Raw genomic sequence first — 16,271 nt, forward strand, 5'->3', positions numbered from 1 at the left:
TGGAGACTTCTTTTTGATTAATTTCCAGATTTTTTTGGTGTATTACTTCTGCAAACTGATCTTTCATACCAAAAAAAAGTTTAAAAATGAACCAAACGCTTATTAGTTCCAAACATAAGCAGAGCAACAGTTTATAAACATTATCTGCTATTTAGATCTGCATACACATGGTATCTTAAGATCCAGTGTAAACTTTGTGGTGTGTTTCTGTGCATTGGCTTATTTATTTGTTTTGGGAATTATAAAGGACTGATTTATGAGTTCTGTCCGCTTCTATGAATTATCTGGAATTTTAGATTCTGGATGCAAACTTACATTTGTGAACCATTTCATATTGATGATCTTAATTTACAGTCAAGAATACTGAGATCTGTTTATCTTAAGTTTCTGTCTTGTACAGATATGTTAAGTATTTTATGAACATCTGTCTGAATTATTTTTCTAGCTAGGAATGGTTTCATGTAGTTTAGTTATGGCTGTATGGAAACCAGACATAAAAATAATTTTGCTTGAGTCTACTTTAAAATTAAATCTGTTAGTTTTTCCTTGTGTATTCTGCAGAAAACATGGGCACTATGCTGCCAGTTAATTTTTCCCTCCCACTGACTTCTGACCAGTGGCAAATGTTGTTCATACCATAAGTCACTAGAGAGCCTAGAAAGAGAACAAAATGTCATATAATGAGTTTTAACAGCCTACTAAACAAGCTACCATACCACTTCCTTTTTTCCCCCCTCCTGGCAACTAAACAGCCTTACAGAGAAGTCCTTTAAAATATGATTAGTTCTATGATCTAGTTTTGTGTTGGATGTAAAAGTTGACAAAACTTGCACTACTATAACTCAATATGTCCATTGCTGCTGTTATCAAACATGTCTGTTTTGTATCCATGACTTAGTTACAAAAGATTAAATTATTTTATAACTTAAAATAACCGGTTGAAAAACATAACCATCTCCTCCAATAGTTACTGATGATTATTCAGTTTATGCAGAATCATACTTTGGGAATCTTCATTGTGTAATATAAGTAAGCAGACTGATGTACTGTGCAACACCTCCAATATAATCAGTCAAATGTAATGAGATGTTTAATTTGGTTTTGGAAGTTAAGGTTGGATCAGACCATCCACACCAGTACCTTGTTTGTTTGTTCGTTCTCACTCAGCATATTTCTAAAATTTACCTGTAAACTCTTTCATCTCTTCTGTTTAAAAACTCTGAGCACTCTTCAGGCACTGTACTTTTATATAAAATTATTAAAACTGATATACAGACTACCATATGAAAATGAGAGTCTGTTTTATCTTTTTAAATGACATCCTATACTAACACATAATCAACTCATTTTCCAATTACTAGTAGCCACAGTATCAGGCTATCCTATTGGAAAATATGGGTACTGGTCTAATTTTCACATTTTAGAATCAACTCTTAAATGTAAATATGCATATAATAGAGTATTAGTATTTTCAAACTGATCACTGTAATATGCTGAACATAGAATACGTATAAACTTAAATTCATTGGGAAATGATACTATATAAAATCTTAAGAACAGATGGTATCATCTAACAAGCATGCCATTATTTCTTGAGCTTTTGTGGTACTGCTAATACATTGTAAGAGCTCACAAAAATTCCCTAAAAAGAGCTTTAAAAAGTATTTCATGAGCTTATAAGTAGAATCTCATCAGAATTTTTTTCCTTTTGAACTTCAAAGTCTCTACTGAGCATGCTGAACAGAAGATTCATTTAGAAGTGGATGAGAGAAAATTTACATTTAAATGCTTAGCGCATGCTAATAAACCCACACTATTTTAGTATTCTACTCTCCAACAAGGACAACTAGCAAAAGCCAGTTAAATGATTGAAGATGCCTGAAGACTTCAATTTAACTTTACTTTTTTTAGTTAAGAAATTATTCAGATTAATTGTTTGTGTTCAGATCCATGTATATTTTGCCCATTATGTTTGGAACAAATATAAACTGTTATGCTAGTTAAAAATCTTGTTAAACATGCCTCTCTGAATATGCTATTGAACTACCAGCATACAGATGCGTATATACTTTAAATGCTAAATAGTAACGCCAATTAGTCTTTGATTTATTTTGCAATATGAATTTTTCAAGTCCTTTCCTTGCTTCCATAGAAGTTATTTTGGCATTTTAATAGAAATGTAGGGCTTGAGAGGTCATCTAATCTAGCCTCCTGCATTTTGGCAGGACCAAGTATACCCAGACCACTGGTGGGCAGTCTGCGGCCCATCAGGGTAATCTGCTGGCAGGCCACCAGACAGTTTGTTTACATTTGCCCGGCCGCCTGCAGCTCCCAGTGGCCGCGGAACAGTAAACCTGCGGGCGGCCATGCAAATGTAAACAAACTGTCTTGCGGCCCGCCAGCGGATTACTGTGATGGGCCGCAGGTTGCCCACCTCTGACCTAGACTATCCTTGACAGGTGTTTGTCGAATCTGTTCTTAAAAATGTCTAGTGACAAGGATTCCACAGCCTCCATTGGAAGCCTATTTCAGTGTTTAACTATCCTTAGCGTCAGGGTTAGATTAATGCAGGGGCTAAAGGGGGCCTTGCAGGCTTGTGGGCCAGATGCGGCCTGCGGCTTCTTTTCATGCAGCCCGCCAAGTCTCCATGCTGCAGGCCGGAGACCGGTCCCCAAGCCTTGTCGCATGTCACCCCTCCCTGGACCTGGAGCTGCAAGCTCTGGCTCGCTGATGTGCCCCCTGCGGCCCCTAGGTTAGGGGCGTTCAGGGAATCGCTGTGTGCTGTCCCCATTGGCCAGGTACCGCAGCCATTCGGAGCTGCGGTGGTGGTGCCTGCGGGCATGCACAGCGGACAGCATGCAGACATGCCAGCCACCTCGGGGAGCAGAGCAGCGCAGTTCAGAGCCGTGGCAGGCAGAAATCCTGCCTTAGCCCTGCTGCACCGCCGCCCGAAGTAATTGCCTCCTGGCTGGAGCCTGCACCCCACATCCCCCTCCCGCACTCCAGTCCCCAACCCTGAGCCCACTCTCCCAGTGCAAACCGCCAGGGGCCCCACAAAATCTAATAGCCCTGGGCCCACAGGAGAGTTAATCTGGCCCTGCTTAGTATTTCGGAGATTTTCGTAATATCTACCCTAAACCTCCCTCACTGCAGATTAAGCTGATTACGTCTTGTTCTATCTTCAGTAGACATGGAGAACAATTGATCACTGTCTTCTTTATAACAGCCCTTAACATATTGGAAGACTTATCAAATCCCCCCTTAGCCTTCTTTTTTCAAGTCTAAACATGTCCCATAGGTTCCTCATAGGCCAGGTTTTCTTGACATTTTATCATTTTTGTTGCTCTCCTCTAGACTTTCTCTAATTTAACTACCTCTTTCTTAAAGCATGACACCCAGAACTGGACACAGTACTCACGCTGAGGCCTCACCACTACCGAGTAAAGCTGGACATATACCTCCCTTGTTTTATATCTGATATTGCTGTTGTTAAACTCTGGAGTTATATTAGCCAATTTCCACAGCTGTATCACATTATTGGCTCATATTCAGTTTGTGATTTACTATAACCCTCAGATCCTTTTCTGCAGTACTACTGCCTAGCCAGTAATTCTCTGTTTTGTGCATTTGATTTTTCCAAATACTTTGCACTTGTCTCAATTGAATTTCATCTTGTTAACTTCAGATCCATTCTCCTATTTATCAAGAGTTACAAGATTACTCTCCCCTCTGTTATCCAAGTCATTAATGAGAATATTGAAAAGTACCAGACCCAGCACAGACCCCTCTGTGATCCCACTGGATATGGTCTACCCCCCCCACCCCCACCCTTTGACAGCAAACCAGTGATAACTATTCTTTGAATATATGCTTTCAAAGGGTTGTGTATATGCCCATTATAGTAATTTCATCTAAGCCAGCCTTCTCAACTGGGAGTTCACGGCCTCCTGGGGGTCTATGAGATGGTTTCAGGGGGTCCGCGAGCCCTGGAGCCCTACAGAGCTGAAGTCCTGAGCCCATGGGCAGAGTTGCAAGGGGCATGGAGGATATGGCCCCCCCCCAAACTGCACTGCCTTAACCAGAGTGGGACAGTCCCAGGGGCAGTTCCACTCCCCCACTTCTGCCTCTCCCCTGCCCCCCCGAACAGGTCGCAGCCCCAGGCTAGAAGTCAGTGTGGGGCTGCTGCTTCCAGGGAGTGGTCTTGTCTGCTGCTGGTGCTTGGGGCTGCAGCCAGCTCCCAGCCCTGTTTCACCGTTTGTGCCGCTGGTAAGAGCTGCCTGGGTGGGGGACCTAGATCTGGCTGGCAGAACCCTCGGGGAGCAGCAACTCCCTGCACCCTGAGCTACGCCCCCTGCTCACACACAGCCCCTACTACCCTTCTCCCTGCACCCTGAGTTATATCCCAGCTTGCACACCATCCCTAGCTACTTCCTGCCTGAACCCTGAGCGGTTTTTGAACTTTATGAGCTGAGCCACCCCTCCCTCCCCCTGCAACACACTGGGTGGTCTGCTGAGGTGAGTCGGGGTGAGGTGGCACTCCCTCCCTGCCCTACCGTGCATAGCTGACTCCATGAAATAGAAGTCAAAGTATGCCTATGGAGGCCCTGCCCAGTGCCCCACAGGGCAGAAGCCCTGAGCCCCAGCACCCTGCAAGTCTAAAGCCCTGAGGGACACCCCCCCCCCCCAACCTGGTGTCTGAAGCTCAGAGCCTCGAGGCTGCCCTCCACTTGACCCTGGAGTTTTTCTAGCGGGGGCGGGGGGAGAGACTCAGAAAGAAAAAGGTCAAGAATCCCTGCTCTAGACCACATTTGACTGTTTTGCTTATGAGAATGTCATGAGGGATTGCGTCAAAAGCCTTACTAGAATAAAGATCTATTCTGTCTACTACTTCCCCCCTTCCCCCCCATCCACTAGGCCAGTAACACTTTCAAAGAAGGAAATTAGGTTGGTTTGACATGACCTGAATATTTTCAGGCCCTGTCAACTTGAATTAATCTAACTTATCTAAATAGTCTTTAAACCTGTCCTTTCCCTGTTCTGGCTTGTGTTTCTTTCCCCCCTCGTTGTTAAGCCTCTGGCCACAGTTAACCTTTTTATTGAAGACTGAAGGAAAACAGGCATTAAACACCTCAGTTTTCTTGATGTCCTCCATTATTAGTTCTCCTTCTCAGCTAGGTAGTAGACCAGGGGTCAGCAACCTATGGCACGCGTGCCAAAGACGGCATGCGAGCCGATTTTTAATGGCACGCTGCTGCCTGCCGGGTCCCAGCTGCTGGCCCCACTCAGCCTGCTGTTAAACCCAGGCCGGGACCCCGGTAGGCAGCAGCGTGCCATTAAAAATCCTGCCTGCCCCGACCCGCTCTTCTCCGCCTCCCCCCACGGGGGCAGGGTGAAGAAGCTTGGTCCTGCCGGCTGCTGCTGCTGCAGGGCAGGCGAGCTCCCCCCTCCGCCGCCTCTTCCCCTAGCGTGCATGGTTCCTGACCCGCCTCCTCTCCCTCCCTGCCGCCCGTCAGCTGATGGCCCTGGCGGGGGAGGGGGAGAAGCGGAGCTGCAGTGCACTTGCTGCTCTGGGGAGGAGGCGGAGAAGAGGTGGGGACGGGGCCTTGGGGAAGGGGGGTGGAATTGGCATATCCCCTCCAGCCCCCTGCTGTGAGCCGCTCTGCGCAGGGGCCTGGGAGCATCCCACGACCCTAGCCCCCTGCCCTGACCCCTGCAACCCCCCTCACACACTCCCAGCCCTCTGCCCTGACCCCTGCACCCCCCATGACCCCAGCTCTCTGCCCTGACCCCTGGAGCCCCCTCACACACCCTCAGACCTCTGCCCTGACCCATGCACCCCTCACACACCCCAGCCTCTTGCCCTGACCCCAGCCCTGACTCCAGCCCCCCCCCATGCCCTGACTCTTGCACCCCCCACATTCCCACCACCACCCTGAGCACCAAACGGGAGCTCCTGCACCTCCCCCCCCACATTCCCACCTGCACCCCTCGCACCAAATGGGAGCTGCCCTGGTAAGCACTCCAAACCTCCTGCCTCAACCCTGAGGCCCCTCCCTCATTCTAGCTCCTGGCCAGACCCTACACCCCAACCCCCAGCCTGAGCGTTCACCCCCAGCCCTGTGCTCAGTGCACTCCCACCCTCAGCTCAGTGCAGAGAGAGAGGAAGAGAATGGGCTAGAACCAGGGAGAAGGTAGTAGGTACCCACTCTATGTGGGCAGGACCAGGATCCCAGAGTGGCAGCAGGCTGAGCCACTCAGTCCACTGCTGGTCTGGGGTCCCGGCCGCCAGCCCCGCTCAGCCCGCTGCCGGTCTGGGGTTCTGGCTGCCAGCCCCTTGCAGGCCCCACTCAGCCTGCTGCCGGCCTAGGTGAACAGAACCCCAGGCTGGCAGTGGGCTGAGCGGGCCGGCGGCATAAGATCAGCCGGCAGCATAAGATCAGCATTTTAATTTAATTTTAAATGAAGCTTCTGTCATGGACAGGTTGTAGGCAATAAACAAAAATTCACAGGAGCCCTGACCTGTCTGTGACTTTTACTAAAAATAATGGGGGGGAGGGGGAGAAGAGCATGGGGGGGAAGGAATGACACCTGGATCCCCATGAAGGGGGATGGACAGCCCCGGCTCTGGCTGCTGGGGGAAAAGGGGGTGGATAGCCCTGGCTCCAGTCCTGGCTGAAGCTGCAGCGGGGGGACACACACAGCCCTGACTCAAGCCCCTGCTGAAGCCGTGGGTTGGGGATGGCACAGTCTCAGTTCCTGCCACAACTGTGAGGGGGGCGCACAGCCCCAGCTCCGGCCAAAGTAGTGGGTTGGGAATGCAGAGGCCCGGCTCCGATCCCACCGCTGACATCTGAAGCCAAAGTCACGGAGGTCTGGTAAAGTCACGGAATCCATTACTTTCCTGATATCCCTGACTAAATCGTGTCCTTAACCATGGCAAACACACCATTAAAAATCTTTGTAACCTTTTAATAAAGATATGGACAAGGAAAAATAGTTCAGGCATTTGAAATATAAAGTATTAAGTAAGGCTTTCATTTTAACATCCCTTGTTCCCTTTTCCTTTTGCTGGAGAGTTTTTAGAAGGAAAAATCCCTGTGTGACAGTTGCTTAGATGGTAATAATTGTCCTTTTCGGGGGGGGATGGGGGGGGGGAGTAGTTGAAATTTGAGCGGTTATTGCTATTGTCTTAAAGTCCAGTTCTGTTTCCTAAGAAACAAAATAAGACAAAAAAAAGAGGCGAGGGAAAACAAGAGCAAAGATATAAAATGTGGCTTCTGTCTGGTGTTAACTCTCACATGACATCTTAAACTGCTGGAAAAATTCAGACATGACACACAGTTTTATTAGCCACACTGAGACCAGGCAAACTTGTACCAACATTGGGCTTTTCAGGGCATTGCTATAATCTATGTCTTTGGTCACAGGCACACAGCAGTGTTGCAAAATATGCATTTTTGGCCAGCCTGACCAGATGCTCCTTCGGTAAAAGGCAAAAGGAGAGAGATAGGAAAGAGAAGAAATAATGTGAGGAAGGAAAACACATGAAGAGGGTGTGACAGGGTCACTGACAGTCTAATATCCCAGGTGGTATTTGGGATTTAGCTAGAGCCTGTGGCAGTTTTATCTGGGTCCATCTCTCTGGCCCGGTCTGGTCAAGATATTTCTCATGATCAGGACGGTGAAGGCCGAGTAGTGTCATGGTGGATTCTAGGTTCCCAGGAGATGGCTGGGATGGCAGCTATTATGAATAACTGCAATCTTCCTCTGTTTTCCATGTCCGAGATCATCTCCCCATCCATGCACTACGCTTAGGAGGCTCATCGATTTCCCCTTGAGAGGCAAAGTTGATTTCAGCATTACCAATAAGTGAGGATGTGATTAGGTCATGGATTCTGTGATTTTAACAGCCCTCCCTGACTTCTTCGGCTTCAGCCATGCAGCTGTCATCTCCCATGGCGGCAGTCAGCCCCTCTCGCGCCCCACCCCTCCTCCCCAGACTGGTCGCAGGCTTCCGTGAATTTTTGTTTAGTGCCCACGACATGTCCATAACTTTTACTAAAAGTAACTGTGACAAAATCTTACCCTTACCTATAATCAACTATGGTGTCTCCAGTAAGTGATCACCTTACAAGAAAAAAATATGAAGGCAAGGTGCATGCCATAAATCCTATCTATGCACTGCTTAATATTTTTTTTTTGTATGAGGAGGGAAAAATGGAATAGAATATTTGTGACTTGTTTCGTTGAGTACAATATTGCTTTTTCATTTATCTAACAAATTACATTTTGTTTATGTAGCTCTAATCAAGATATCTAACAGTTTTATGATAGGAAGGCATAGCATGTCCATGTCTGCCAGCTATACAGTTAAGAGAACAATCTTTGGCTTTACCTAAAAAATTAAATATTATCGGCATGAAATGTATCGCTTGAATAAGATTTTATTTGTTGATTATTAGTCTCTGATTTTGACTGTTGTGGGATGTAGGAGATGGTGATGTAATAACACAATGGGTCACTTAAATAAGTTCTCATGGGTCCCCTTATGCAGTAGCTTTGTGTTGCATCCAAGATGCTGTGAAGTCAAGTTCAATAACATATGCGCTTCTTTTTGAATGTTTACCAGAATCTTAGAAATCTGTAATTCTCTAAAATTGTATGTGTTCAAATGTAGAGATTAATAACTAATAAGCTTTGGGCTCTGGTAATATCTTTGTGAATCATGAATTTAATTTGGGTAGATTTTTATTACTTGAATACACTTCATATATAATGGGTGGTAATCCTGTAATTTGTTCTAGTTTCCTGTCAGGGTTTATACAGACTGCTCTCTTGTTTCCTGGGATAACTTTTTGACTGTTCAAGTCACATGAAAGTGTTGACTGCTTTTCCGTGTCTGGAACAGCTTGTGACTGTTTACTGGAAAAAAGCAGCTACATTGTAAAAATGTGCAGCATAATAGCTCTGAATAGCTTAATCGTATACACTGACATAGAAAAAGCATCTTTTAAGATGTGGATTTGGCTAAAGCAAAATGTTTCCTGGTATTAGACTGATAATTTTTTCCACTTTATTTAGCTAGTTTCCTCTATTTTACGGAGCTTTCGATGCTTTGCACCCTTCTTCATATTATTTAATATAGCCACTGAATAACAAGTGTTAAAGGTTAAGTGTCTTAATATGAAACTCCAGGGTAAAGGTTTGGGATCCCACTATTAAAAAATATAGACTTGCACTAAGGCCCTTGAAAACTCCATCTGTTAAAGGTTAACTGCACTGCAAGCTTTCACATTGACTTAAAAAAAAAAAAACGCACTACTTAAAAATACTTTTTAAAAAATGGTTGACAGCATACTGAGCCCTGACCTTTTGCATACTGAGTATTTTGAATAGCTAGATAACCAAACTCCTAGGTCAAAACTCATTTGATTTGAAGTGGGTTTTAAGTTGCGGGAGGGGGTATTTGAGGGGTTGGGCAGCTTTCACTGCTGTCAAAAGGTCTGACATGTACTTCCATCATAAAAAGTAAGGCAGAAGAAAGAATTTTCTGAAATAGATGAATATTAAAATGTCTCTGCACAAATGTGAGGAGGGAGGAAGCAACGAGGACTAGATATGATGAAGATTACCTAGTGGGCATATCCCAAATGTTGGTTGGCTCTCATTAGTAAAATGAGAGGTGTTTTACAAATGCATGGGTGCACTAATGACGATAAAGAGGTCCATTAATAAAAGAGCGAAACAATAAGCTGACTCTCAGCTTATTGAACTGCTTCATAAAAAGACACATTTACAAAGTCATATAACAAGAAAATTATAAAACTGAAGCCTGAACAACTGTAAGGAATGAACACGGTGTTTAAAAAAATAAAATCCAGTTGACAGAACAGTAAAGGAATACCATACATGAAAATTTTTAGCATGTATTAATCAGCCATTCTGAATGATATGTTTCTTTGAGTATTAAGGGAAATAGTGTATTTGGTTCTGGGCACCACATTGTTCGGGAAATATTGGTACATTGGATAGCTTCAGAGAAGAGCAACTAAATTATAAAGGCCCTGGAAGGTTTCACGTATGAGGAAAGACCCAAAAATGTTTGGTTAAGAGACTAATACAGGCAGGGGGTGTGGCAGGGAACATCGCGTAAAGTATACGAAGGTTGTTAGCACCAACGACTGAAAGGAATTTTAATGTGGTATTTGGTGGTACTTTACAAGAAAATATAAAGTATACAATTTGGGGATTATGTTGATGGTATATCAGGAAAAACATCTTGACAGTAAGATGTATTAGGTTGCGGAATAGTTTCTTGGAAGCACTGAAATGTTATAATGTTCCCAAGTGATAACTACATTGGGAAGAATATTGGAAAATGTGCTGACCAGGGAGCTGGACTGTGGGTGACCCAATAAGGTCTTTTGGCATGTCTGATTCTGTAAATGATTTCTGCTGCCATTTAACTGTAATCTATGAAGTATATTATGCTAAAGTCTTTTGGGCACCCAGAGCCCAAGGTGCTGAGCACCATCAGGTCCCCGTCAGGTCTGGCAATTGGAGATAACCTTGCAGAATTAAGCCCTAGATGAGCAAGTTAGTCTTCATCACTAGTCAATCAGTCGTATGCACTATTTAATACTTTAATAACTGAAAATATTTAAACTGTTAAACTTAAATTTCCATATGCATGCTCTTGTTACCTGTGGCAGCCGACAACAGAAGTGTTATAACAATACAAGTGGCTCCTTTGATATGGAAGAGAATTTTGTTTATATGTGGAGATTCAGAAAATAACAGATTGCACATCCTGAAGGAAAATGGGGGAAGCTGTACATAGGCTAAAAGAAAAGGAGTACTTGTGGCACCTTAGAGACTAACAAATTTATTTGAGCATAAGCTTTCGTGAGCTGCAGCTCACTTCATCGGATGTATGTAGGCTGTAATTTAGCTTCCAGGAACTTCAATTCCAGATGCTAATAGGTAGAATTGTTGGAGGAGAGCTATAAAGGCTTTTTGAATATAGCTTTCCATATGATTGGCCTCTGTGTGTTCCTCTTGTTTAAAGCATAGTTTCTCCTAGACTATTCTTTGTACTTGAGAGACTTCTGTCTGGGAAAAATCCTGGATGAATTTAAATATATGCATTTTAAGTAGCCTCTTTTACCAAAGGAACATTTTAGTCTCATGAATCAGCCGGTCAGTAGAAGCTCTGAAAAGGAGAGTGATATGTTTGAGTGTGTTTTTTACAACTCGTGTGTCATCTTTCATGGATTTACTCTGAATATTAGTCTAAATATCCAAGTACTAATCAGAGATAATTAGATGTGCAAATGAGGATTTGGTTGATAACCAAGTTGGCTTTCTGATGATTGATTCTGAAATTTGGGATCCTGCAGGTTCATAAAAGAACTGTAATATAATTTAAACAGTACAGGTTTTAGAAACATACTGACATATAATACATACCATACATTTTAGCTGAGGCTTTTTAAATAAATCATTCTTAATCATTTTCCATTTTAAGCTATCATTGCTTTAAAACAAAAACACTTCAGTGGTGGCATATCACAATTTTCATGGACCTGTAGACTCATGACTCAGGAGTGTGGTTTTGTTTTGTTTTTTTAATTATTTCCTAATTCTCTTTCTTTCGGTACTATTATAAGTGGTGGTTCAATGAAAAGGTCACAGTTCTGGTTTCCACTGATCAGCTTTCATGTTAAAATCCAAGTTAGTATGCTTTCTGACCTACCATTTGAAAATAAAGGTTAAGGGGAACACCTTACTTGAAATCACCAACTTGCAATGTTTCTATCTTTAAAGAGATTTAAATAGCTTACTCTTTTTTTCTGGTTTTGTTTTAGGTGAAATTGTGGTAAATGAAGTCAACTTTGTGAGAAAATGTATTGCAACAGATACAAGTCAGTATGATCTCTGGGGGAAATTGGTTTGCAGTAACTTCAAGATTTCATTTATTACGGATGATCCCATGCCACTTCAGGTTTGTTTCTCTCACAATTGATACATCATGATAAATAGGATTAATAAAATAGATTCGGTTAAACCACAATAAATTCCTCAAGTAATTGAGAGGTCTAGCCTCATTCTATAAAACAAAGGAAGTTCAAATATCCATCCTGAATTATTGGTGTGCCAATCCTTAATTTGCCCTATTGTATCTACAGATCGTAAGTTTTTGACATCAGAGTATTATTTTCCACGTCATTTGAACTATGGTATCAAAGCAGTTAATGATGGAAGTACAGCGAGCTACTGTTTGCAGGAGGGTGTTTTGGGAAGTGCTGTTAAAAAGCCAAACACTTTACTATTCGTTCGAAAATATAATGGAACACCTTACTGAATTCTGAGAATTCCAAGATTCCTTTATGTAGATATAAGCACCAATTCAGCAAAATCTTTAATATGTGCCCAACTCCTATTGAAGTCAGTAAGGGAGAGGACAAGATACTAGTGAAATGATCATATTTAGTACAGAGGCAGCAATATATAACAATTAAGGCTGGTTGTTCATAACAGAAAAGGGAAAGGGCATGGCAAAACATGCAAAAGTCATAACCTTAGTTTAATTTGTAAATATCTTGACAAAGAATATTTTTAATACAATAAAGGTTGTTGAAACTGAGTTATCATTTATACTTTTTTTTCAATAAAAATTTCGTAATCATTTGCAACTTTTTTTAAAGTACTCAGTTGCCTGCCTGGACGTGTATTTAACTACATTAGTGAAAATACATGAAGGAGTCTTGCTCAGTAGTGACTAGTGGAGTGACAAAGGCCATGGCTTTTATGACAAAGCAAATTTATTGTATTTGTATTTTGTGGCATGGAAATCATAGCTGTAACAGCCTTAAAGTTTAATATAATTCTATTCCATGATATTCAGTGTCTTAGTTTTGGAGACCAGTAATATATAAGGCTCCAAAGGCATATTACTTTTAAATTAATATGTTAAATTAGCATTATATTTCCTTATCAAATGCATTTTTTGCCTCTCTCTTCTTCTGCGGTCATTTTTCTCATTCTTTCCTACAAAAACGCACAATATGGTATTTTAGATTTGAAGTGATCTGATAATATTTCTCTGCTCTCTTCAAGTGGTCTGAGTTTAAACTAAATTTGTAAACTATAAAAATTACAGTCCTTTGCACGCTTATACTCTTTGTAGCTCCTACACTTGTAAAATAGTATGTGACAATAGTAGCAGATGGCTAATTGCAGCATATATAATTATGTTTTGGGCTCAGTGTACTGTTTCTGAAGTTTTCAACCTGGGGTCTGTAGCTGCTCTGAGGAGCAATCCTCCACACGTAATCTATTTTGTTACATCTGGTGTTATAAAAAGGAAGCTTTGACTTTGCTCATGGAAGGTGACGTGCATTTTTCTTTTCATAGTTGCAGTAATGGTTTTTCATCTTAAATTGCAGTCAGTTTGATGCTGAAATGATTCATGATTAGGCTAGAAAACTCTAAGTAAATATTGTCTGTTTAACTTTTTTTATATAGAATCCACATTGTTTTTATTTGAGAAATATCTGTCAGTGTTCTCTCTAAATTGTGTTGTAAAAACAGTACTGCTGTAAAGCTCCTGTTATATATCATGAGTTTGTTTCTGTTCCAGAAATTTCATTACAAAAACCTCCTCCTTGGTGAACATGATGTGCCGCTAACATGCATTGAACAAGTTGTCACAGGTATGGAAAAGTCATTTAAGTATGGTGAAAAGCTTAAAAGATGAGTTTGTATGTTACAGTTAAAATTATTAGCTGCTTTCTATATTAAGGCACAATCGTGCACAGGTAAGGTTGAATTTCATTAGTCTTTCTATGAAGTTACAAATTAATTTAAATTTAGGTACAAATCAGAAAAGCAATCTAAAGACTGGATAAAATTCAAATGAGAAAGTTTGCAAGACTTGCATTAAATTTGGTTTCCATGTGCTTTTTAAAGTATGTGAGATTACAATTCTGAATTCATAATTGTTCAAGAAACAGTGCCTTTTTAACAACTGTTGGTTTTCCATTTAATTTATAACTGTTTTGCATATAATTGAACATCTCTTCTACCTTAAGATTTTAAATTGAAAAAAGATAACCAATGATTATCAGAATTACAATTATTTATAGATGGTACTCCCGCCACCAAGCCAATTGAGCCATACACAACAAAATACATTATATTGCAGTTCTGATTTTAAGGTGATCTTATTTCTTTAACTTTATAGTGGCTTTTAAACAGGACATTAATCAGCATCCTCTGCAGGTGAATTTCTGTCTTCTGCCAGAAACTATGGCCCGAGTGTGTTTTATTCCTTATTTTGAAGATATAAATTTTTAAAGCAGATTAAGTGGAATCTATTAGTTAAGTTTAAAATTAGAGAGAAACTTTATCCAGTTTTGGAGGACCAGCTTTTGGACCTGCATAAGCTCCCATAGTATTTATTAAGATTGTCAAAATTACAGGATGAGCAGCATTATACTGATACTCCCATCTATCAGCCTTTTGATACAGTCTCTCTCATTGGACCTTGCCTGATGTCTCTTTCTGGAATGGTCCCCCTCTCTCCACTGGATAAGATAGAATTTTGATAAACCAACACCTCCATAACAAAGCTCCTGATGAGGATATTCTCTCTGCAGATGTTTATAAAGACTGTATCGTTTGGTGGGCCTTGGTATTAGCAATTGATAATATAAATATTATATTTATAATATTAATTGGTATTATTAATATAAATAATAGAGGATATTTTCTTGCAGGTTGGTTCACTGGTGTTATTTTTTCACTATATAGAAAAGGTGACAGAAATTATCCTGGGAATTACTGAGCAATTAATGTCTCCGATGGTTTTAAAAATCTATCCCAGATATTGGAGATTAGTGGATTGCATGGAGAGTTGTAATCTATTTGCATGGGAGCAAGCCACTTTCAGGAATGGCTGCTCCACAATTGATTGTTTTGCCGTTACTCATTTGTCCCAAGGAAGTAAAATAATAGGTGGTCTCTGTCAATTTGAAATTGGCTTTTGATTCCATTAACAGAGGTCATCTCTGGGAGAAATTTGCAAGGGTTGGCATAGATTCCTAATCCTCCATAGCCAAACAGTGGATAGTATTAGGATGGAGTGAAGAGGTGAGCTACTTGACCCTATTTCTATCCCAAGAGGCATCCACAGAGCTGTGTTGTCCACTTTCCTTTTTAACTGAATTAAGTTGTGGTGGGTTTAGAAGGGGTGCAGTATTTCCCTTCCAAAATTTTGGACAGATTAGTGTCAGTGTGTTTACACAGAAGTCAGGGTTTTATTAGTGAAATGCCTTAAAAAGTGACATACTGAGCAAGCAGGTTTTAATAGGCAGAGATCAAATTGTATATCATCCTAGTAATGATGCTTCATTAGTCAATCATTAAGAAATGACCTTGTCAGGAGAGGACTCATGCTGAACAACATGGGAGGCAAGATGGGTTGCTAAGAGGTGCTGAATGTGAAATCCCTTGTTTGTGGAATATAATTATCCATCACCAATGGTCATTTGGACATAGGGGAAATGAGGACAACAGCTATAAGTCAGTTGTGTTTGGAGAGCTAGACATTTGATCATAATGTGACTCACAAGGAGCTGCATCTGTTCTACTCAAACAATATTAATTTTTACAGTCTTACTGGTGTCATCTGAATGTAACTAACAGTATTTTTCTTTAAGTGTATATTCTATACTTGATCTTTAACAATGTTTGTTTTTTGTTTTAGTTAATGACACAAAGAGGAAACAGAAGGTCCTTGGTCCCAACCAGAAACTTAAATTTAATCCAACAGAATTAATTATTTATTGCAAAGATTTCCGTATTGTCCGATTTCGCTTTGATGAAGCGGGCCCTGAAAGTGCAAAAAAGGTATTAAAAACATGCAGTTTTTCCTTAAAATTCCTTATTGTGTTGGAGTTCCTGCAGTGCCATCTCTGGTATTATGGAATTTCTCATGTTGTTTTAAGCCCTTGATAGAGATTAAAGAAGACTAATTCAGTCCCACCAATTAAAAACTACCTTTTAGTCTTTCTAAAATGCAGGTTTGTATCTATACTAGTGTTTTTAAGATAATTTGGTTACAGAAAATCATCTCAGGATGAAACGTGAATCTTTTCTAGTACAGATGAGGTAAATATGCCTAAACATTGATGTAACAGAAGATGTTATATAGTATATTTTCACTAATACATCAAGAAAATGCATATGTAGATATTTGAATGGTTCTA

General features: G+C 41.1%; 1 protein-coding gene across 3 annotated transcripts in view; it reads left to right on the forward strand.

Moving 5' to 3' along the window:
- Positions 1–16,271, forward strand: part of MTMR10 (myotubularin related protein 10) — a 67,151-nt gene that overhangs the window by 18,299 nt on the left and 32,581 nt on the right. For all 3 annotated transcript variants that reach the window (XM_074966190.1, XM_074966191.1, XM_074966192.1), the window contains 3 exons: positions 11,868–12,004; positions 13,643–13,715; positions 15,770–15,912. In XM_074966190.1, the coding sequence (XP_074822291.1) occupies positions 11,868–12,004; positions 13,643–13,715; positions 15,770–15,912 (353 nt within the window). The remainder of the gene's footprint in view (positions 1–11,867; positions 12,005–13,642; positions 13,716–15,769; positions 15,913–16,271) is intronic.

The sequence above is a fragment of the Natator depressus genome, chromosome 10 (assembly GCF_965152275.1).
Source record: "Natator depressus isolate rNatDep1 chromosome 10, rNatDep2.hap1, whole genome shotgun sequence".
In the NCBI taxonomy this organism is placed as follows: domain Eukaryota; kingdom Metazoa; phylum Chordata; order Testudines; family Cheloniidae; genus Natator; species Natator depressus.